This window comes from Theropithecus gelada, chromosome 14 (assembly GCF_003255815.1).
Source record: "Theropithecus gelada isolate Dixy chromosome 14, Tgel_1.0, whole genome shotgun sequence".
Classification (NCBI taxonomy): Eukaryota; Metazoa; Chordata; class Mammalia; order Primates; family Cercopithecidae; genus Theropithecus; species Theropithecus gelada.
In genome coordinates, this window is record NC_037682.1 from 47,441,474 (window position 1) to 47,466,488 (window position 25,015).

The following is a 25,015-nucleotide window of genomic DNA, read 5'->3' on the forward strand; positions in this document are numbered from 1 at the left end:
GCTCTGTCACCCAGGCTGTAGTGCAGTGGCATGATCTCGGCTCACTGCAACCTCCACCTCCCAGGTTCAAGCAATTCTCCTGCCTCAGCCACCCGAGTAGCTGGGACTACAGGTGTGTGCTACCACACCAAGCTAATTTTTGTATTGTTAGTAGAGACCGGGTTTCAGCACATTGGCCAGGATGGTCTCAATCTCTTGACCTCGTGATTTGCCCACCTCAGCCTCCTAAAGTGCTGGGATTACAGGTGTGAGCCACTCACATCTTAATATAATAATGTATGTCTTTAAATAAATCAAAATAATATAAATGCCTTGCATATCATAAATTTCCATTAATGTATCCTTCACCCTCCTCTCCCCACACCCTCTAAGGAGATGTTGGCACAAAACTTGATCCATTCAAGAATCAGGTAAAGAAAATAATTATGAACCCTAAAGGGATGGAGCCATGACTGTTAGTACCTTCTCACAATAGCAACTTCCAGGAGAGCTTAGGGGCCAGTTTTGAAAATTGAAGGAAATCCTCATTCTTTTTTTTTTTTTTAAGAGACGGGGTTTTACTCTGTCACCCAGGCTGGACTGCAGTGGCACGATCACGGATCACTGCAGCCTAGAACTCTTGAGCTCAAGTAAGCCTCCTGCCTCAGCCTCCCTCCCTAGTAGCCGGTACTGCAGGTGAAAGCCACTATGCCCGGCTAACTTAAACAATTGTTTTTTGTTATTGTTGTTCATACAGCATCTCACTATGTTGCCCAGACTCTTCATAGTAGTTTTTTTTGTTGTTGTTGTTTGTCTGTTTGTTTGTTTGTTTTGACATAGAGTCTCACTCTGTTGCATAGCCAGAGTGCAGTGGCACGATCTTGGCTCCCTGCAACCTCTGCCTCCTGGGTTCCAACTATTTTCGTGCCTCAGTCTCCCAAGTAGCTGGGATTACAGGCATGTGTCATCATGCCAGGCTACTTTTTGTATTTTTAGTAGAGACAGGTTTTCACCGTGTTGGCCAGGCTGGTCTTCAACTCCTGACCTCAAGTGATCCACCCGCTTTGGCTTTCCAATGTGCTGGGATTACAGGCATGAGCTACTGCGGCTGGCCTCATATAGTTTTATAAGAAGAGTTTTATTCCAAGCTCCAAGAGATTGTTGAAAGACAAATTATCAGAAGATCTAGAATTCTGCTGGTGTTACCACTGACTGGAAAAAATCAGTGGCAACTTTTCTTTACTGTTCTCTGATCCTTGCTCCCAGTTCTTAAAGCTGATGTACATGATGAAGCTAGTGGTTGGCCAGGAAGTAGCTTATATTTGCAGAATCCTCTTCCTTCTGCATGTCATGGTGACGGTATCAGGAAACATGAGGACTCAGTAAATATAGGCTAACTCAGTACATTTTACTTTGGGATCTTTATTTGTTTGCAAAAAAACTGCTGAATTATTTACTTGAGATTTGGAATTTAATACACTTTAGGGATTTTATAATAAATTAATGAAACTGAAGTCACCTTGATACAAAACAATACTGACATTTTATATCATAAAGCAACTTTTCCACATGCTTGCTATTATAAGAAATATGTTAATCATCTTGTAAAATGCCTAATTCCTAGGGCAAGAAAAATTTTTAGCCAGAGGTGTTTCATTACTTTAACATTTTCTCTTTTTTTGAAGACTGGAAAATTTGGGACATATTCCCCATTATTTGAGATAATACTTATTGAGTACTTAGTGTAGGTTAGCAACTGTTCCAAGAGGTTTATATAAATTATAACTATTTAATTCTCATAACAATAAGTTTATATATATTTAATCCTCCTTATAATCAGAGAGTGGTGTTCATTATCCTCCCTCTAAGTTTGCAAATAAAGAGATTGATACCCATAAAGATTATAACTTGCCTAGATGGATTTGCAGAATGATTTACTACTAGCAATTTGTTATATTATTTTGCATCTCTCTTATTGTTTACATTTGCACACTATAGGACAACGTCACCCATACTCTGTGTTTAATAAGAAAAGTCAATCTTTGAGTGGTAATTGAATGGGTAACAAACATTTCTGAAGGTTTTCATATCCCTAAAAGCATTTTGAGAATGCTTACCTGAGACCATCCCTGAATTTTTAGCCCCAGAGTCACCAATTTGGTATTTTCTGTTTATACTTAAATTTACCTTGATAAATGGTCACTTCCTTCGAAGTGGAAAATCTCATAAGATCTTTTGCTTCTCATCCATAAATCCTTTCTCAGCAGAGACTCATGGATGGGCTAGAAGCTGTATTCAGTCATCTTTAGAAGCACATGGAATATTGATCAAAGGGGTGGGGAGGTGGGGAGGTGGGAAGGTGAGGGGTGGTTGAGTGTACTCCTTGGGTATCATGGCTGGGATCTCAGTGTCCCTTCTCTTCTGCTTCTTTGTACTTATTGAGAAGTCTGTCTTCCATTTTCTCCTTCCCCATAAACAAGTGTGTGAATTCTTTGGAGGCAAATTGTCTTGTTTTAAAATTTTTACTGCCCTAACTTTGACTGTGGTGCTTTACACATGTGAATGTGCTTGGGTTGAAATTTTATTCATTTTACCGTTAGTAATTGTTTGAATCACAGAAAAATCCACATAATTATTCAGTTTAACTGACCATTTAGTTTTATAGCGTTCGAAGTAGAAATTGTTTTAATTCTAGAGACTAATTTGGCATAATTTAAAAATCTTGGTAGTTTCGGAAACTTGAACCCAGTGAATTGATAAATGTTGGTTAAATTTTGAATTATGTGTCTCTAACTCTTCTTGGTACCTGAAGTATCCTAGTTTCTTCCGTGAGGAAAATCTCAGAATAGCACGCCACGTTATGGTGTTTTAAAACAAGTGGGAATTTTGTATGTTATGAGTTCCGGTAGCTGTTTGGTAACTTAGTTTTATATTAGAAAGGTTAAGTAGCATGCCCGAGGTCATACACTGATAAACATGAGGCCAATAATTAGATATATCTGACTTCACATTCCACATATTTCCTTACACTGTTTTGCAGTGTAAATAAGTGGTTGAGAAGATACCAAAGTAGATATCTGGTTCATCTTCTGAGAAGCAGAGCTAGAATTCTCCTGGCTAGCAGTTATCCATCTAGTGCACATATGTCTAGAGCTGGCCAGGCCTTTAGTTTACAAAATAAATAGAAAGCCTTGTCCCCACTCTGGAGGAGCTTGCTGCCTTGTCAGAAGGTGAGATATGTTCAAATAAAACATTTGGGGAAACCATTTGAGACCTGGTATAATGAAGTGCTAAGATTGTGGACAGGGCGGGGAGGAGGTAGGCCTTCCTGACTAGTTCAGGCTACAATAGTTGGGAAGACTACAAGAAGCCAGCAGGCTTGAGTCATGCCCTAAAAGAGGGATTGGTTTAGAAAAACATGAAAGGGAACTACTAACATGTATTGTGTGCCTGTTCTGTTCTAGGCAGGTGTCAGGCGAAGTTTCATCTTATTTTGGTCTCACTAGATTCTTGCAAAGCTTATCTGCATATCTAGGTTGTATAAAAGATTAAGAAACTGAAGCTTCTAGAAGTAAATTAGCCCTTAGTTATCAAATATTGTCTGCATTGTGCACCTTCTTTTTTAGCCCTTTGTCTTTGTTTTCATACTTTAGTTTTAGAGAATTACTCCAAATTCATCATGATTGAAGACAATAAGGAGAACAAAGACCATTCCTTAGAAAGGGGAAGAGCAAGTCTCATTTTTTCCTTAAAGAATGAAGTTGGAGGACTTATAAAAGCCCTGAAAATATTTCAGGTAAGCGTTTTCCATATTTTTGCACAAAATTCTTCTAGAAATGAATCTCTAAAACTATATTTAAAATACAGAGCAACATAGCAAGACCCCATCTCTTAAAAAAAAAAAAACAAAAACAAATTTAGCTGGATGAGGTGGTGGACACTGGTAGCTCCAGCTACCTGGGAGGCTGGGGTGGGAGAATTGCTTGAGTCCAGGAGTCCAAGGTTACATTGAGTGAGCTATGATCACACCACTACACTTTAGCCTGGGTATCAGAGTGAGATTTTTTTTTTTCTCTCTCTATGTATATTTATGTATGTTATATATATAAATTCTATGTTTATATATAATATACATATAAATATATATAAATTGTTGCAAATTCTTCAGAGGTAGAGTACAAACATTTGTTAAGAACTTACATTTCTAAAATAGTGCTGAATTCTAACAAAGGATACAAACAATTTACAGAAGAGGGGATACAAATAGCTACTTTGGGAAATGGGGGAGAAAAAATTCACTTCATAGATTTTAGAGAAGCAAATTTTAATTTTAATAAAGTATTACAATTTTACTGATATTTAATCAGACATTTTTAATTATATACTTGAGATTTAATGATATAGTCATAGTATATTTAATGATATTATTTTCATGTAGCAAAGATTCTATAATGACACTGTCCCCTACTGTCAGAGCTTCATTGCATTGGAGGTGCATTACCCTCCAATGCACCTTTGGCACGAGGGTAAATTTGTGTACCATGTAGGGAAACTATCTGGTAATACGTATTATGAGCCTTAAAATGTTCATACTTTTGACCCATAATTCTAATTTCATAAATCTGTCTTAAAAATATGGATCAGTCAAGCAGAACATGAATATTTATTGAGTCCTTACTATGTGTCGGGTACCACATCAGACACTAAGGATATGGAGCTGGACGAAGTAAACACAGTGCCTGTTCTCACAGAGTATATAATCTAGTGGGGAAGGCAACACTAAACAAACAACTGCTATAAGTGAATAATTACTATGTGTAAAGTGACATGAAACAGAAGTACCAGATATTGTGACAGCATTGAACTTGGGGGACCTAACTGAGTTTAAGGGCTCACGGACACACAAAGATGTATTGTTTACAGCAACTAAAAATTATAAATAATCCACTTGTCCTAATATAGGGGATGTTGAATTGTGCTAGCGAACACCACTGTGGTTAAGCTCTGGTCTCCAGAGACAGACCACCTGAATTCAAATCCTTGCTCTGTCACTTATTACCTGGGTGATCGTGGGCAAATTGATTAATCTCTCCACACTTCAGGATTTATGTCCATAAAATGAGAACTCTACCTACCTCATAGGGTCATTGTGAGCATTAGTACAGTTAATATCTCTAAAGTGCTTAGGATGGTACAGTACAAAGTAAGTGATCAATAGATGTTAGCTATGTTAATAATCATATGACATACTATTATATAGCTGTTTGCAAAGAATATTACAAAGAATTAAAAATCTGAAATATAGATAGTCTAGAAGAGCTTGTAATGAAAAGCATCAGTTTTCTTACCTAACACATACCATAGTCTCAGTCCCACTCCCTAGAGGCAACCTCTTTTAACTATTTCTGGCCTTTAGTTTTTTTGGTGGTGAGTTTATGAAATCTAAACATTGCTCTTATATGTCTTTTCGAGTTATCAACTTCACACTATATTCATTTACTTTCTATTATGAACAATGATACTGATACCACCTCCCTCCCTTCCCTCTCCCAGTCCTTCCAAATCTGATAATTGTATTATTACTTTTAGCTATTCTATTGATTGCCTTTGAGTCTTTAAATAAAATACCTGTGTGTCTTCTTCCATCAACTTTTTAAATTTAATTTTTAATCAAAAAATAATTGTACATAGCTTAAGAACAACTCAACCCATACCATAAAACATATTTTTTAAAAAGCAGTCTTTTGCTCCGTCTCTCTTCATTCCTAAGTTCCATTTAATTTTTTTGCAACCTTATGTGCAGAAGCTTGAGTTAATCACACTCATTAAATCATGTGTACACTATCATTGTTGATTTGTGCAACCTCTTCCTGTTTTATTTCATTCTTCATTTCTATCTCCATTTCTCTCTTCTGATAGAGAACTGCTTTCATATGTTTGATATGTACATTGAATAACTTTTATCTGCACTTCAGAATATGTAGTTTTTGTGTGTGCATATATTTGTAATTTATATAATCATATTGTGCTATAAAGATTCTTTTTCCCATCAAGCACTGTGTTCTTAAAACCTGTGCACGCTGTTGTGTGAACATCTCATTCATTCTTCTAACTGCTACATGGTGTTCTCCGGGTGTGTCTCCATCCATTTTACTTATCCCCCACCTTGTGGAGGCAACCATTTTCAACTCTTTAGACTATTTTTCTAATATTTACTTCCACACTTATAAATTATATGCTTATTCTGCTTCTACTTCTTGATTTCTAAGATTATAGGTAATTATCTATTGATTTTCAACAATGAAGCAAAAATTTAGGTTTCTTGACACAACTCCCCTTCCGATGGCCTCTTCAACTTCCTTTCCACTCGTCTTCCCAATGCATTTGTGTCCCGGTTTTTGGCTCTGTCAGTCTTTAATGTCTTTATTATTAAGATTACGTAAATATTGTTTGAAGAAGAGCCCTAGTATCCACTTTTGTGACTCTTCCTTTCTTGTGCAACAGGATTACAGCATAGTGTTTAAGCACATAGACTGTGGACCTGCACAGCCTAGATTTGAATTCTGGCTCTGACACTTGTCTCCTGTGTGCTTCTGGCAGAACTGTTTAACCTCTCTATGCCTCTGTTTCTGTAATTGAAATGACGGATAGGGAATGTTTCACGTACTACTTCTACTTTATCTGAATTTTCCAGACTGTGTTTTTCTTCCAGATGAACTTTGAAATTATTTAATTACATTTCCTCACCAAATTCCATTGAGATTTAAATTTAGGAATAATTGACATTTTTGTATCTTTTTTTTTCCTCCAAAAACATAGTTTGGCTTTATATTTATTCAAGTCATCATTTAGAAAATATTTACAAATGCATTATTAATGTAAAAATTTATAAGAAATAGATGAAATGAAACTCTTCTCTACACCTGATCAATCCCAGTATATTTTATAACTGACTTGTATTGATTCTGTGATAAATTCTATGTTCCCAGATAAACCCTGCCTATTCTAATTTCCTAACATCCTCTATCACTCACTCCTCTTTCTTGTTAGCTCACGTTCCCTGAATTTTTTTTTTTTTTTTTTTTTAGAAAGGGTCTCACTCTGTCACCCAGGCTAGAGTGCAGTGGCACAATCACGGCTCACTGTAGCGTTAACCTCCTGGGCTTAAGTGACCCTCCCACCTCAGTATCCCAAGTAGCTGGGACTTCTGGTGTGCGCCACTACACCTGGCTAATTTATTATTTTTTTGTAGAGACGGGGTCTTGCTACATGGTCCAGGCTGCTCTTGAACTCCTGGGCTTAAGTGATTTTTCCACCTTGGCCTCCCAAAGTGTTGGAATTACAGGTGTGAGCCACCATGCCTGACCTATTCTATCTATTCTTTAAGATTCCTTTAAGTTTCCGCCTGCTCCATGAAACTTTCAACTCTCTCTTAAGTCGTAATGCTTTTCCCTTTGCTGAGCATCTGCATCTGAACACTCTTTACTTTATTTTCTTAATCTTCCATGTGCTAGCCAACTAGAATGTAAATACCTTTATGTCTTTCCTTTATATTCTTCGCAGCTCTCACCTAGTTGCATGGGTGTTCATTAAGTTATTTTAGGATGCACTGGTTAGTATTGGAGATTATTTGCTCTAACTTTCTCATTTTTTTAGATGAAAAAATTATTGGGTGATTGGTTCTCATGTTTCATTATCATGTCCCCAGCACTCTTCCTAAGCTACCCAAATTGGAAAGAGAACATACCCTCCTCCCACACTTCTACACACAGCACCCCCATCTTAGGCTGACTTGGAAGAGGTCAGAAGAGGAGATCTGGTTCAGCTGTTACTAAGACTGTAGCTTAAGAGATTTGAGGTATTAAATACTCTGTGCTCAAGCTGTTCATCTAATTTTATTAAATGAATTTTTGAAAGGGAAACTCTTCTTTCTCCAGGACTAACATTGGCATCACTTTTTGAAAACTAGCTTTTATTTATGAGAATTTTCAAAAGATTCGTCTTAGCCAGAAAACTTAATAATATTTTAATTTGAATTCTGATTAATTCTGACAATGTGAAGGACCTCTAGTGTGTGTTATTTTGTTGGTTTCTGGAGGGTGGGATGAATTTTGAAAACTTTTCTGACCAGTACATAATTTTTAAGAAGGAATTATTTTGTTGTTGGCAGCACTAAAAACAGCCTTTTCCCCTTTGACTGTTCTGAGAAGTCTGAATCTGATTTTTAGTGGTAATGAAAGTAGCCTGCTCAAAGACTATTAACATTTGAGGCAGTTACATGAAATCTTTACCCTGTGCTTTACACAGGAGAAGCATGTGAATCTGTTACATATCGAGTCCCGAAAATCAAAAAGAAGAAACTCAGAATTTGAGATTTTTGTTGACTGTGACATCAACAGAGAACAATTGAATGATATTTTTCAACTGCTAAAGTCTCATGACAATGTTCTCTCTGTGAATCCACCAGATAATTTTACTGTGAAGGAAGATGGTAAGTTCGAAATGTGAAAATACTACTTAGAAGATGAAACACCTAATGTGTGTTCAATCTTATATTTATCTTGAAAACATGAAAATAATAAAACACAATCTCTCCAAGTTGCTTATAGTCTGATAGTGAAGGGAACACAAAATGTAGTTGCTCAAGATACCAAAGAAAAATTATAAAGCAACATTTGATCTAGTGTAAGAGAAATGAAAAAGAAAATCTTGAGTATAAGAAACAGCTGGGTGTGCTGGCTTATGCCTGTAATCCCTGCACTTTGGGAAGCCAAGGCAGACTCACTTGAGTCCAGGAGTTCAAGACCAGCCTGAGCAACATAGAGAGACCCAGTCTCTGCAAAAAATACAAAAATTAGCCAGGTGTGGTGGCATGCACCTATGGTTCCAGCTACTCTGGAGGCTGAGGTGGGAGGATCACCTGAGCCCAGGAGGTTGAGGCTGTAGAGCCGAGCAGAGATCATGCCACTGCACTCCAGTTTGGGTGACAGAGCAAGACCCTGTCAAAAAAAAAAAGAAAGGAAAGAAAGAAAGAAGGCAGGAAGGCAGGCAGAAAGAAAGAAAGAAAGAAGAAAGACAACACAATTTGGCATAATCAGGGATTGATTATCTCTCATTCCAAAGCATCAACATTTCTTGATCTGAAAAACCTCTAATTCACAATCCCTGAGCACTTAGTAAGTCTCATAAGACTTGGCATCTAGCGGATAGTAAATGAATATTTAAATTTGTTGCAAATGTTGACAGTTGCTGACAACTATGAAGTGACACACAATACGTATAGCAGGGGACTCGTCCACGGCCTGTTAGGAACCAGGCTGCACAGCTGCAGTGGGCAGCAGGTCCAGCGAGCCTTACCGCCTGAGCTCTGTCTAGGAGCGTGAACCCTATTGTGAACTGCGTGTGCGAGGGATCTAGGTTGTGTGTTTCTTATGAGACTCCAATGCCTGATGAAACCATCTCCCGCCTCCCCATTCTTGGAAAAATTGTCTTCCACAAAACCACTTCCTGGTGCCAAAAAGGTCAGGAACAACTGATGTACAGCATTCCTTCAAAAGCAAATGAGAAAGCAATAAAGTCTTCTAAAGTTTCAGATACTCAGGTAGCAAAGATAAAGGTTAAGATCTCTACTGGTGAAAAAATCCTTGAAGTTCACTTGAGGCAAAAGACAAATGGATAGTTTAGGTACATTTTATATATGGTACTCAATCTAAAATAATCTCTTCAGATTCTGTCCACAATATTTAAGGTGTAATCAGGACTGCTATTCATCTGCTATGCGTTCGTACAGCTATATAATTATTAAAATACTGATATATCTCCACTTCTGGCTGGCAGAGAGCTACTTCCCCAAGTCCCTTGAGGGCTCTTCACCATGCCTGAAGCCTCTGTTGCTCCAGATACCAGCCCCCCACCAGGAAGTCCCACACCCATCATTAACAACTAAAGGGTTAACACCTTGCAGAGCAGAAGCCTAGGACTCTGCTGATGTCTATTTTGAGTGATTACTGCTCCTGTTGTATTTGTTGTTAAATCCCTTGAATATCACTCCTGGATATGTTAGAAAGAGCAGTACACTGGGGCAAGAAGAGCTGAGTTCTAGTCCTCTGTCTTCCAAGAGGAGTGCATTACCTAGGGTAAATTACCTCTCTGGAATTTGATTACCTCATCTGTAAAATGCAGAGGTGTATAGATGACTAAATAGTTCAGTTGATAAATCAGCCTTGTGACAGATATTTCTGCTAAGAAATAGGGATACAAAAGATATAGTCTCCACCCTACAGTTGTTTCCAGTCTTTCATGTAAGACAGACATATAAACAGGTACATTATAATAAAACGTAGTAAAAGCCTTTAGAGAGAGACATAAAGTCACAGGAACCCAGGGAACAGATAATTAGCTCTGTCTACAGGGTCAGGGAAGGCTTTGCGGAATGAGAAGATCTCATTAGATTTGGGTCTTGAAGGATGTGAAGGATATTCTCAGGAAAACAGAAGGGCAGGGTGGGGCAGGCAATGGGAGTGGAATAGCTACTCCAGACAGAAGAGTAGCATTTATAAAACCCCATGGTCTTATGAGGGCTTGTGTGTCTGAGGAATGGTGAGAAGATCAAGGTGGCAAAGACAAATGATTTCTAAGATCTTTTCCACTGGCAAAAATAAATGAAGTTTTTATTAAGTTTGTACCTTGGTCTGTAAATAAAGTTGTGCATCCTTTTTCTGCTTTTGTAGAATAACTAAATATGTAGCTTAAGCATTTTTAAAACTTTTAGTCTGTTTCTAAAGTACAGTATTTCTCCAAAACTTAGAACATCAACCTGAAGACTCAAAAAAAAATTAAAGTTCAGAAATTTTGAATAAATTTTACTTTTTAGAAATAGGGCAATTTACTTAACTCGTACAAATCTTGCCTTGATGTACAACCTTAAATTAAAACTCTCATCCAACTGAATTTAATTTTCTCTTCTTTATTGTCTTAAGATTGTCTCTTCAACTTTTAGTGCTTCTTTTTTTTTTTTTTTTAATTTTCAGGTATGGAAACTGTTCCTTGGTTTCCAAAGAAGATATCTGACCTGGACTGTTGTGCCAACAGAGTTCTGATGTATGGATCTGAACTAGATGCAGACCATCCTGTAAGTATTTTCTTTCTTTTTTAAGACCAAGTCTTGCTCTGTTGCCCAGGCTGGAGTGCAGTGGCACGATCTAGGCTTTTTTTGTTTTAAGACCAAGTCTTGCTCTGTTGCCCAGGCTGGAGTGCAGTGGCACGATCTAGGCTTACTGCAACCTCTGCCTCTTGGGTTCGAGTGATTCTCCTGCCTCAGCCTCCCAAGTACTGGGATTACAGGTGCCCACCACCACACCCAGCTAATTTTTGTATTTTTAGTAGAGACGGGGTTTCACCATGTTGGCCAGGCTGGTCTCAAGCTCCTGACCTCAGGTGTTCTACCCGCCTCGGTCTCCCAAAGTGCTGGGATAACAGGTATAAGCTAGCACCCTGTAAGTATTTTTAATAAATACATTTATAAAAACAATTTAAAGCAAACTAAAAATTAAGGGCAATGTTTTTAGAGAAAGTGTTTTTTCTAGACTAAATGAGATATTGTTTTAATCAAGATTTCAACAAGTGTTAGTAGACCTCTATATTGGTGGAATTGAGACTAACTGCCTGAAAAACATAGAGCTTCATTTGTTCCAAAATATCTGTCCCATGCCCAGCATTCCTATTATTAAGAGCTATTCAAAAGGTTATACTAAAATGAAGATAGCGTCTGCAGTTTTTATTTAAATGGGCATGGGTTATTGGACAGGGAGATAAGTAAAAGCAGGCCAGAGAAAGACTTGCCACCCACACTGCCCAGCATGATTGGTTTATTAGGCAGTTGATGAACTAGGAAGTTGTTTCCTGAGAAAATTGTACAGTACAGGCAAGAGTTGGAGAATTAGTAAATCTAGAGCATTTCTGGGAGGGGAGGAGAGAAGAGAGTGCGATTGTGAAGTTGAACAGACCAGGGCTTTAATGTAGCTTCTCTCACGTGTTAGCTGTGTGAATGTGACCTTTGTATACTACCTTAGACAGCCACCAGATGATGTATCCAATTATTCTATAATCTTATTGAGTAACTATTGCAATTAATTGCAGTACTTGCCAGAAGGGAGCATGTAGTCTAGTTGAAAAGCTAAAGCACACATATATAAACAAACACACACAAGATGAAATATAAAAAGCATGCTAGGTGAAAATTTTGCTTCATGAAAATATTGCCTCAAAATGTACATAAGAGAGCAAACACTTCTAGCTGAAGAGATCAGAGAAAGGCAACATTTCAACTGGGCCTTAAAAGATTTCAGCAGATAAGAGATGGAAAGGAAGAACAATTCAGGAGGGAACAGTATGCGCAAAGGTTCAGAGGCAAGAAAATCTGGGGCATGTTTATGGAAAGGTGAGTACATCAGTTTTACTGATCTACCAAGTCCTGCTGATTTTCACCTCCTAGGTATTTCTTAAATGTGTTCTTTATTCATCCCTACTACCACATCCCTTAACTGGTCTTCCTTCCTCTAGCCTTGTCATCTTCAAACACCTCCTTCTTATCCTCATTAGAATGATCTAAAACCTCAATATGACTATTATTCATCTTCTCTCTTAAAAATCACCAATGGCTCCTAGGTACATACTTAAAAGAACTGAAAATATATGTCCATACAAAAACATATACACAAATGATTGTAGCAGCATTATTCATAATAGCAAAAAAGTGGAAACAACCCAAATGTCCATTAACTGATAAATAGATGAAGTATGGTATATTTATATAAGCAAATATCATTGGCCGTTAAAAGAGATGGAACACTGGTATGTGCTGCAACATAGATGAACCTTGAAAACATTATGGTAAATGAAAGAAGTTAGTCACAAAAGGTCCCATATTGTATGATTCCATTTATATGAAATGTCCAGAACAGAAAAATACATAGAAACAGACAGTGGATTACCGGTTGCCAGGAGCTGGGGAGGGTTGGGGTGGAGTTGGAGAGTGATTGCTAATGAGCATGGTTTTTTGGGGGGGGGACAAAATCTTTCTGAAATTAGATGGTGGAGATGGTTGTTTAACTCTGTGGATATCTAAAAACCACTGAATGGTTATTTTATGGTATGTGAATTATACCTCAATAAAGTTGTTATTAAAAAAACACCAGTGGGTTCCCATTACCCAAGGCTAAACTCCAAGCTCCTTAATGGACCTTTAATTTGCAGACCCCAACTAGTTTCAACATGCTCTGCCTTACTCTCCAAGTTTGAGCAACATGGGGTTGCTTGTATTTTCTTAGGCACAACATGCTGGGTTTGTTTGTTTGTTTGTTTGTTTGTTTGTTTGTTTTAATCACTGTGCTATTTGCACTCCTCTTTTGTGTCTTAGCTCGAGTCGAGAGTAATCACTGGGAATCCTTCCCTGAACCACACAATCGTTTTAAGTGTGCGTGCCGTTCTGTACATATCTGTGCAATATGATGAGACACTTACTGTATCATTTTACAATAACAGGTTCATGTAAACTCCTTTAAGCCCCAGGCTGCTTTGTTCATATTTGTTTTTCCAGATTTTAGCACAAATCATAGTAAATCTGTGCTCTCTCATAGATCTGTGTTAAAGAGATGAGTCTCATTCTCTCTTTTCAGGTGTCCCCTTCTTTCCCATTGTTTGCATTTTTGGCTATTTTCTCCTGGGCTTTGATTTTTGATTTCTTATTTTGTCTTTTTTTTTTTTTTTTTTTTTTAAGATAGAGCCTCCCTCTATTGCCCAGGCTAGGGTGCAGTGCACCACCATATCTCGCTGCAGCCTAGAATTCCTGGGCTGAAGCCATCCTCCTGCCTCAGCTTCCCGAGGAGCTGGGACAACAGGGATGCACCACCACACCTGGCTAGTTACAATTGTTATTTAATTTTTTTTGTACAGACAGAGTCTTGCTTTGTTGCCGGGCTGGTCTCAAACTCCTGGGTTCAAGTGATTCTCCCTCGTAGGTCTCCCAAAGTGTTGAGATTACAGGTGTGAGCCACCACACTCAGCCATTTTGTCTAAAAAAAATTTTTTTCATGAGTATAAATTCTAATGTTACTATTTTGTCTGCTATTTAAATCACCATTATTTCTGCAAATGGCAAATATATTCGCATTTTATGATAAAATCTAAGACTAGATTCAGTTAAGTCACTATTTCAAATATTAATTACTTTTTATTATTAATTACTATTATGGGTAAATATAACTGAAGATATAGTCAAATGATTAAGGAAAAAAACCCTCACCCTTGGAAAAGAGCCATATATTTAACTGGGATGGTGGTTTCCTTATTCTTTAAACTGTTTTATCTTTGTGGCCACTACACTATCTTTGTATCCATTATATCTTTTATCTTTGTAGCTACTGGAGTATAAAGCTGTCATGTAACATTGACTTTAAAATAAAAATTATCATAAATCTCTAAATAATGCTTGCTCATAGTAGCAATTATGTAGCCCTTTAATGTAATAGCTCTAGTAATAATGAAATGTTTCCCGAATATCATTTGTCAAGTTTTTTTAGTGTGGATATTTAAAAATATGTCTTTAATTATCAGGGCTTCAAAGACAATGTCTACCGTAAACGTCGAAAGTATTTTGCAGACTTGGCTATGAACTATAAACAGTAAGTATATTTAAAAAAATGTAGCCAACTTGAGATAATAAAATAAGTGAATAGAATAAATTGTGTTCATTTGGTAAGTAGAAAGTGAAATAAGTGCCATTATTTATTAAATGCTAATTCAAAACAACTCCTTCCCTTTATCTCATTAGTGGAGACCCCATTCCGAAGGTTGAATTCACTGAAGAGGAGATTAAGACCTGGGGAACCGTATTCCAAGAGCTCAACAAACTCTACCCAACCCATGCTTGCAGAGAGTATCTCAAAAACTTGCCTTTGCTTTCTAAACATTGTGGATATCGGGAGGATAATATCCCACAATTGGAAGATGTTTCAAACTTTTTAAAAGGTAATAAGCTAATTAATTTTTTGTAAGGGGGTTGCTGAACTCTGTTTTGATCATGACAGCATTTTTTTTTTTTTTTTGAGACAGAGTCTCTCTTTCTGTTGCTCAGGCTGGAGTACAGTGATGCCATCTTGGCTCACTGCAGCCTCTGCCTCCTCCTGGGTTCAAGCGATTCTTCTGCCATGGCCTCCCAAAGTGCTGGGACTACAGGCACCTGCCATCACACCCGGCTAATTTTTGTATTTTCAGTAGGGATGGGGTTTCGCCATGTTGGCCAAGCTGGTCTTGAACTTCTGACCTCAAGTGATCCACCTACCTCAGCCTCCCAAAGTGCTGGAATAACAGGCGTGAGCCACCGCGCCCGACAATGACAGCATTTTTAATAAAGGAATAAAGCGTAGTGATATGGGAGGTCAGAATTTTCCCGTACTCTGTCCTGGTGTATTGGATCCAGGATTGGGCACCGCATTGAAGGATAATCATAACCTGCAGCAAAGGTAGAGGAAGGTGAGCAGAATTATAAGGAGATTTGAAATTGTATCACAAAGTAAAATTTGAAGAATTCTTAGGGTGTTTAACCTAGAGATTTAGGGGCTGTTATAGCTTTATTTAAATAGTTGGAAGGATCTTTATAACAGAGGGATCACTGTGCAACTCTGAAGTAAAGGACTGTTGGATAGAAACTTCAAGCTTTTGGCCCAGAATAGAGAATATCTTGTTAAAGAGTGATTTGAAAATAGAACAGGCTTATGAGATGGTTAGTTCCTCATCCGTGGGGGTGTTCGTGCAAAAGCTTCACACTCATTTGCCAGGGATTTGGTAGAGGAGATTCAAACATCTTGGGGAAGGTTAAAGACCTTTTTCCATATTAAGATTTTATAATTTTAGCAAGAAAAAAGATGGTGCTAGTAGAGACATAAACAAAGGGTAAGGACAATTTTGTTCCTTTTAGTTCTTTATATTTGTTTGGTCCAGGCCTCTTTACTGTTTTTCTAGCTAGTATAGGAAGTAAAAGGAGCAGTGATCTATCTCCAAGGGTTTACAGTATTTAAGAAGTATAAATTTTCCCTTTCATCTCAGTAGATAATCTCAGCAGATTAGCATAGTGGAGAAAACAAAGAAGTTATGCTGTGACTGAAAAGAATTTAGTTTATTTCCATAATGGTCTGAAATTGCTGTCTTTGAGTTTCTTACATAGACTTAAAAAATCTACATATCTATTTAACTCCTTAACAGTATTCAACAACTATACACAAAACTAGAAGAAATAAACAGGAAAGAGCAATACAGTTTCTACAAGGGAAGAAATTATATAATTGGTTTCCATAAAAACTAAACTTTTGAAAAATAGTGATTAAGGATGATAGAGAACCAATGCACATAACATTGATAGACTTATAAAGATGGACAAATATACACTACAGAAATTGTAACATCAAATTTGCATGAGATTTGGAGGAAATGTTTTGTTATGCACACAAAACTGAAAGCTGTTCTCTTAGGGTCTGGAGCCTGGGCTGGCTGCAGAATGTGTTGCTGAAAATCCTTCAAGGTCAAATATCAAAGAGAAATCAAAACTAACAGAAAGTTCAAGCAAAAGTTGGAAGGGAATACCTGCGCTATCAAATATGGTAGACACTAAACACATTTGGTTTTTTGAAATTTAAATAACTAAAATAAATGTAAATCAAGAGGTTGGTTCCTCAGTCACACTAACCACATTTCAAATGCTCAGTGGCTACATGCGGCTAGTAGTTGCCTTACTGGACAACACAGATATGGAGCATTTCTATCACTACGGAAATTTTTACTGGACAGTGCAGTCTGCCCATCAGAATGGGAGCATCCAAACACAACACAGCTGGATGGAACTGGAATACCAGAGTTGTGAGGGTTTGAAATGAAGGCCAAGATTAGGGCTTACAGGGGTCTCCCGAGCCACTGAATCCTAGTGGCAGGCCTCTTTTGCAGTATGCATGCAGTCTTGGCTGTTGGGAGATGGAAGAGCACTATCCCGTTTAGATAAAAGAAAGGGACTACTTTACAAGAGATGGTACTGGCTAAAAATGGCGCAGCTTCAAAAATGGCTCTGATTTAAATGAATATATCTTGTTAATGAGTTTTAACAAAAAGAAGATTATCTAGGAGACAGTATAAACCCTTTAGGGAGACAGCAAGGTGTTGTATGGCATGAGGAGATCTGAGTTGTCATTCTATCTTTATCAACTAATGTGTGGACTTGGGCACATTATTGAGTCTCTGAGCCTCCATTTCATAGTTGTCACAATAAGAAGAAACATCCTTAACTCATGTTGTAAACATGAAAGGAGATGTGATATGTAAAAGGTCTAACTCATTGCCTGGCCTGGCCGTAGCAAGTGCTTAATAATAATTAGTTGCCCTTAATATGCATATGACAAATTTTAGTTTCCATGTCCTCCATCAAAGTGTTACTTGGTGCCACTAGCAGAACTAAAATGCTGCAGTCAGGGGTCTATTCTGGTAAAGATTTTCTTTGTTTTCTCCTTTGCTTTGCAGAGCGTACAGGTTTTTCCATCCGTCCTGTGGCTGGTTACTTATCACCAAGAGATTTCTTATCAGGTTTAGCCTTTCGAGTTTTTCACTGCACTCAATATGTGAGACACAGTTCAGATCCCTTCTATACCCCAGAGCCGTAAGTACTTCTATTTCAGCCATGAATTCATCAAATGGTTATTTATAATAATGGCATCTGCCTTATGGGTTTTTTTTTTCTTTGGTGTGTGAGGATTAAATAAATTAGCACATGTGAAGCATTTAGAACGGCGCCTGGCATGAAATACATATTCCATGCTCTATTACGTGATAGCCATTATGATTATTAATTGACAACCTATTAGGTGCTAGCTGCTATTCTGAGCATAGGGAATGTAACACTGAAAAAAATCAGACAAAAATTTCTGCCTGCATAGAGCTTGTATTCCAGTGGGGATATAGATAATAAACAAACAAGTAAATGTATGCAAATGTTGCATCGGGTGGTGATGAGTCCCGTGGAGAAAAATAAAGCTGAGAAAGGGGGATGGAGGAGGGTGTAGGTGGGTGGGAGTGTGTGTGTGTGTGTGGCTGTTTTGAAAAGGGTGATCAGGGAAGGCCTTGCTGAGAAGGTGATATTTGAGCAGAGATCTGATTTGGGTGTGTATGTGACAGGGTTGGGAGGTGGGGGTGGCATGTGGATGTCCATAGATACCTGATATGCACTTATATGTGTGTCTGTGAGTGGCCAAGGTTTTGAACCAAAATTGTTTCTTTATTTGATTAGTGTCCTTTGTGATCCATTACCAAAGTAATATCACCCAATCATTAGAATAAAATATTGGATTGCGATTTGATTGAATGGTTGATTATGCACTTATGTTAAGCACTGCAGCATGACAAACTTGTACCTCTATTTCAGAGATACCTGCCATGAACTCTTAGGTCATGTCCCGCTTTTGGCTGAACCTAGTTTTGCTCAATTCTCCCAAGAAATTGGCTTGGCTTCTCTTGGCGCTTCAGAGGAGGCTGTTCAAAAACTGGCAACGGTATAAATCTGGAATTAACTGTATCGATCAGTCATTTTCACTTGGGGTAGGATGTATGAGTATCTGTGTAGTTTAAAAGTACGTATTCAGAATGACCATTAGAAAATTTGTCTTTGCTTGGAGGTTGCAGTGAGCCGAGATTGCGCCACTGCACTCCAGCCAGGGGGACAGAGTGAGACTCTGTCTCAAAAAAAAAAAAAAAAAAAAAAAAAAGAAGAAGAGGAAAAGAGAGGAAAGGATAAAGAAAAGAAGAGAAAAGAAAGGAAAAGAAAATTTGTTTTCATTCATAATCTTTAATTCAAATAACATTAAAGAAAGATGTAAAATTTTAAGGTTTATCAAAAGGAGACATGAGCTTTAAAAAAGGTAGAGAAAAACAAGATTACAATAATATGTTATCTATGTTTTATTTTCCAATAAAAAAGATAGGTTTCCTTAAAATTATGCTAAAACGTTTTTGAGTACTAGGTACAAGGCACTGCTGGAAATACAAAGATGAGTAAGGCCTGGTTTCTACCTTTAAGGAGCTTATATACTATTTGAGGAGACAATTACGTCAAATGAGATAGCCTGTAGCAAAGTTCAGCTTGCTCTGGGAGCATAGAGAACCTGGGGAAGTTTTCCTGGGAGAAGGACATCTGGATTAGCTGATGGAAAATGAGTGATGTGCTGAGCAAGGAAGGAAATGCATCTCAGGATAAGAGATGCACAAGGAAAGACAAGGAGGTGCTTGATGTGTCTGGGGAAACAGCGAGAAGCTGGAGCAGAGTGTCCAAGCATGGGGGAGGCAGTGTGAAATAGGACAGTGCTTCTAAAACTGTGGTTTGGGGACCCTTGGGGTCCCTGAGACTCTTTTATGGGGTCCTTGAGGTCAAAATCGTGCCTAGATAAAAGATCCACTCAAAGCACACAGTGGATTTTAATATAACAGGCAGTTCATTGACATAATTCAGATCCCGCATTGCAGTTGAACTTTAAAAATCTCTACCCACTTGTTGAGTCTTCATGCAGAGTAAAAGAAGAATATCCACAACTATACAAAAAGACTATTAAAATATTCAACCCTTTTCTAACTAGGTAACTGCATGAAGCTGATATAACTCATGTACTCAAACAGTATATCCCAAAAGGTTAAATACAGAAGCAGACACGAGACTCCATCTGTACTCTGGCCAGACATTAAAAAGATTTATAACATTGTAAAACAATGCTACTTTTCTTACTTTTTTGTTTTGTACAATATAGTTATTTTTATTAAAACATTATTTATGTTACCATAAAATGAGTTTATTAAATTTTAAAATTAATTAGCAAGCATTCTTCCCTCAGTTTTAATTTTTAATATGGCTAATATAGATAGTGATAATCTATACATACATGCACAAAAAAGGCTTTGGGGTCCTCTAATTTTTAATAGTATGTAAAAGTCATCAAAACAGAAGCTTGAGAAGTACTGGTTTAGGATGAGGCCAGATTGTAGAAAGACTTGTGAACTAGACTGGGATTTTGGACTTTATTCTAGGGTATTTGGGTCAGTGACTAAGAATTGTAATTTGTTTTAAATTGAATTCTTCAGTGTGTGAGAATAATATTGATTTTTTTTGCAGTGCTACTTTTTCACTGTGGAGTTTGGTCTGTGTAAACAAGATGGACAGCTAAGAGTCTTTGGTGCTGGCTTACTTTCTTCTATCAGTGAACTCAAAGTAAGAGTTGCAAATCTTTGTATATAACCATATTCACCTAATACAATTGATAAAACCTGAAATAGTTTTTGGTTTTGAACAAGAGCTTACTATGGAAAATACTTGGGGGTGTCACTAATCATTACCTGAATGTATTTTTCTCTATTTCCCAATTATATATTATATAATATAATCCAAATGTGTGTATGTATATATATACACACACATATATAAATCAGAATTTTATAAGGGCATCTATGGGGAACAGCAAGCTACTTCTTTTGCTGGAGTATACTGTGGGTTGAATAGCGCTGTGGAAAATAAGTTTGGAATTGTAGGTTGGGCCATTGCATTAGTAATACACACACACATGAAATATTTTGATGTATTTCTGATATATATGAAATGGTATGTATATAATATATTTTAAATAAGAAGTGTTTTAAAGTCTTTGCTTACAAAGTCTTGCTGTTTCCTCACCATTTCTGATATACTAGCAATAACTTCTATAATTTCTAGGGAATTCTTTGAGATTTATTATTCATTCAATGAATAAATAAACTCATGTTTGTTGAGTAATGAATGTGTGTGAAACACCATCCAAGGTACTATCTTGCTTTCAGGGAGCACTTGATGGTGGGTATACGAGTCATACACAGGAATAACTAGTGCTGGGTAGAAAGTAGGTGACATAATACAGGAATAAGTAAGTAAAGATCCTTGGGTGACTTTTACACAAAGAAGAGAGGAAGAACAAAGCCATGGAGAGGATCTTGGGGGCATTTACAGGGAAGAGCAAGCCATTTCTTTTGCTGGAGTGTACTGTGGGTTGAATAGAGCTATAGAAAACAAGTTTGGAATTGTAGATTGGGGCCATTGCATTAGTAATATGTTTAGAGGTGTGCCAGTATGAAAATAGATATTATTCTTTGATTCACTGACTCTTTGTCTTCTAGCATGCACTTTCTGGACATGCCAAAGTAAAGCCCTTTGATCCCAAGATTACCTGCAAACAGGAATGTCTAATCACAACTTTTCAGGATGTCTACTTTGTATCTGAAAGCTTTGAAGATGCAAAGGAGAAGATGAGGTACAGTATATCTTCTTCATGCCTTCATTTTCTTCAGCAAGAGATCAGCCCCATGATGGTAACAAGTCACAGAAGTAAGCAGCTAGATAATTTGAAGTCCACAAGGAGCCTTCTGTCTGTAACACATCTTCCTTTCATAACAAGTATCTAGAGTATGTTGTGTATAAGGATTTTGCATAGTTGCAAATATGTATCAGATACATTGAGAAATTCTTTTCTTTCCAGTTCTTCAAATCACAAAGTTTAGTAGTTGAATAGGGAAAATAAATGATATGCAAATTACTATATAACAGCATGGAAAGTGACAAGAGCCTTGGAGAGATACAGATGAAACATTGTTCTGCATTTTATGCAAGAGCAATTCATTTCAGGTGGACGAACAGGGTACTCTTGATGTTATTTGAGAAAGGACTTGAAGGATAGGTAATATTTAGATATATTAAGTTTTAGGCTGAGAGATAGCAAGAAAAAAGGTCAGGATGTTGAGAAATATAGGAGATACGTACAACGTAATCAAAGCTACGCTTTATTAATCAGCTAAGTGTGTGGTTAAGAAAGGAGGATATTGGAGGCAGAGAAACTTTTTAGAAGATTCTTGGAACACTTCAGGTGAAAACAAATGCCTGAACTAAGACAGAAGTAGTAGGAAAGGAAAAGACTTTTGAAGCAGAATCAATGAGACAACATTGAGTGGAAGCGGTCATGAGGTCACATTGTGATGATGGGGATCGATAGGGGTTGAAATCATAGTTCTCATCTTTCAGAGAAACCATTAGTTGGGGAGTTAGGCCATTCGTGAAACCAAATAATAATACTAGCAGGGATTCCTCTAGCATAAATGGTAACTTTATGCAAATTAGAAAAGGGAATCCCCTCTGTGTAAACCAGGTAGATTACCAGTTGGATTTCAGCTGCTACTCATGTATAGTTGTCCTCAGCTGCATATTTATCCCTAGGAGTCCTGGGCATGATTGTTCTTGGAGGTGCCAAATGGGAGGTTCAAACAGTGGTTTGATAAAGGAGGCAGAACTTTAATGCTTGAAAAAAGGGCAGAATTTAGGTCATTTGAAAGGAGCCTAGAGGGAAACATTCTAAGCAGAAAAAATCTACATGTGCAGGAGGTAGGACCATTCCTAGTCTATTTTGGGGTACGTGAGTATGTGTGTGTCTGTATGTGTTATATAAACACACAGGTTACATGTGTGGGTAGGTATAGTTATGTAAGGCATGGCTGAGGGATCTGTTACTATGTGGTCAAGTGTTGTAATGAAACAGTTTTATGTCTACTGATAAAACTACAATAATTGGTCTCCTTACTCTAGTCAAGAGATGTATATAGTAATAAATGATTAATAAATCCATGTATGGGATCTTTCCCTAGTGATACCAGGGATTTATGACTACTTTAGTTATAAAATAGTTATAACTACTTTAGGTTTCCCACTTGTGTGGGATTCCAGGGGGCCTCTGCAAATGCAGTGTAGAGAAGTAGGTCAGATTGGTTGCATGCATATCTAACAAAAATTTGTCTTTTGCCTAGTATGTGAAATAGATTCTGTTGTTTGGTTTTCATCATTCACTCCCTAGAAATTGATTGTCTTCTATTTGTTTTCTCAAATAGAGAATTTACCAAAACAATTAAGCGTCCATTTGGAGTGAAGTATAATCCATATACACGGAGTATTCAGATCCTGAAAGACACCAAGAGCATAACCAGTGCCATGAATGAGCTGCAGCATGATCTCGATGTTGTCAGTGATGCCCTTGCTAAGGTCAGCAGGAAGCCAAGTATCTAACAGTAGCCAGTCATCCGGGAACATTTGAGCATCAACTCGGAGGCCTCTGGGTCATCTCTTGCTTTTCTTGAAAACCTGATCTTGGAGGGACAGCATCTTCTGGCCAAACAATATTATCGAACCCCACTCCTTAATGAATCGCTGGTCTTTGAAAATTTGTACCTGGATATTCTATTTACCACTTATTTTTTTTTGTTTAGTTTTATTTGTTTTTTTTTTGTGATAACAGCTTTAGTGAGACAATTTATATACCAAACAAGCCATACAAGCCACTGACCACCCATTTTTAATAGAGAAGTTGTTTGACTGAATAAATAGATCTAATCTCAGCCTAACTCTACTTTCCCCAATCATCCTTGAGTAAAATGACCCTTTATGATCGCTTAGAATACCTTGAGGCGTATTATGGCACTGACTCATATTGTTACCTGAGATTCCCTTATTTCTAAAGTATCTGTTACTTATTGCTGAATTTGTGCCAAGCTCAATCACATTCACACTAAAATTTAACAGGAGACCCAGCTGTCTTTGTTGCCAGCATGAGCAAAAGTATAGAGGCCTTTGCACATGGAGGATACCTAGTAAAGAGCAAGTAGTCTAGTTTCAAGTGTAGTATCTTGTAGGGAAATGGGAGTAACTAAGCCTGGAAAGGTTGAATGGGGCGTAATCATTAAGACTAGGCTAAGAATTTGAGACTTTATTTTTTAGGCATTAGGGAGCTCCTTCCCAAGTGACTATCTTCCTTGAAACTTTGTTTTCTTTCAATTACATCACATGATACTGGTTTTATTCTAGACTATCTATCCTACTCATGGGTCCAAGGGAAACTTAGTGGAGATGCAACTTGCATGAGGCTGTACTCAGACATTGGTCCTAGGTATTATAATGGGATTGTCCCCAGATTAACAGGAAGCATTGTTATCAGAGGGAAGGTTCAAACTGAGATAGGTAAGAGAAGCACAAAGCAAAAGATAGAAAAACAGTGCTGAGTACTTTATTTCTAAGGTATAAGGTGAGGCCATAAACAGAAAGGCATGCAATGAGAGTAGAGGCTGCAGAAAAGGGGAGGAAATAGAATGTCAGAAGGTCAAGAAGAGCAGTTTAGGACTGAGACTGTAAGTAATGCAATGATTGAAAGGAATGGTTTTTATGCAGAGTCAGCTGTGTAGCACAGGGAGTAAGCAGTCCTGTTATAAATGGGTGAAGCTGAACTCCAAAATACAAGCCTATGTCTCTTTAATTGGCCCCTCCCTCTAGTCACTAAATGAAGATGTTCTTCAAGTTTCTGTCTTTGCACTTCTACTCCTTTTGCCATCTCTTCATGGGGAATGTCACCCAGATACATGACTTCAGTTCTTATCTATTTGCAGTTATAACCCTGACATCTTTCTTGAATTTTTTTCCCCCTTAATTCCAACTAACTCCTGGATGTCTATGTAGATGTCTCATAATTTAGGCCAATGCTGTACAACTTCATGTGGCACCATCCACATAGAATGAATAGAGGTTGTTCAATATGGCAGCCCTGTCAAGCATCTCAAATTGAACAGGTCTATAAAGGAACTCAGAATCACTTGAATGTCACAGTCCATTAGCTTCCTCTCCCAGTAATTTAATTTGCATTAACGGTATATTAAACATCATATTTTCAGTCATTTTCATGTTTAGTCAGCTACTTAAAACTAGGCTTTTTTTCACATAAATAAATCATATACCATTTAACATGTTTTATTTCAACAGACTACTAGATCTTTTAGTACTTCTTTGTCCTCAAAATAAATTATAAAAAAACTTTGTATTTCATGTCATATTATATGAGAAATATAATTTTGAAGAATAATTCATGCTGTTTTAAATTTTTACATTGTTTGTACATTTTAA

General features: G+C 37.4%; 1 protein-coding gene across 1 annotated transcript; it reads left to right on the forward strand.

The window, feature by feature from the left end:
- The first annotated feature begins 1,975 nt into the window (after positions 1 to 1,975).
- On the forward strand, positions 1,976 to 24,191 carry TPH1 (tryptophan hydroxylase 1). The gene is made up of 11 exons (XM_025357795.1): positions 1,976 to 2,040; positions 3,633 to 3,775; positions 8,287 to 8,470; positions 11,010 to 11,110; positions 14,593 to 14,660; positions 14,810 to 15,006; positions 17,542 to 17,677; positions 18,440 to 18,566; positions 20,174 to 20,269; positions 21,205 to 21,338; positions 22,960 to 24,191. Exons 1-11 carry the CDS (start codon positions 2,037 to 2,039, stop codon positions 23,132 to 23,134), a joined length of 1,365 nt encoding a protein of 454 aa, XP_025213580.1. The 5' UTR covers positions 1,976 to 2,036; the 3' UTR covers positions 23,135 to 24,191.
- The last annotated feature ends 824 nt before the right edge of the window (positions 24,192 to 25,015 follow it).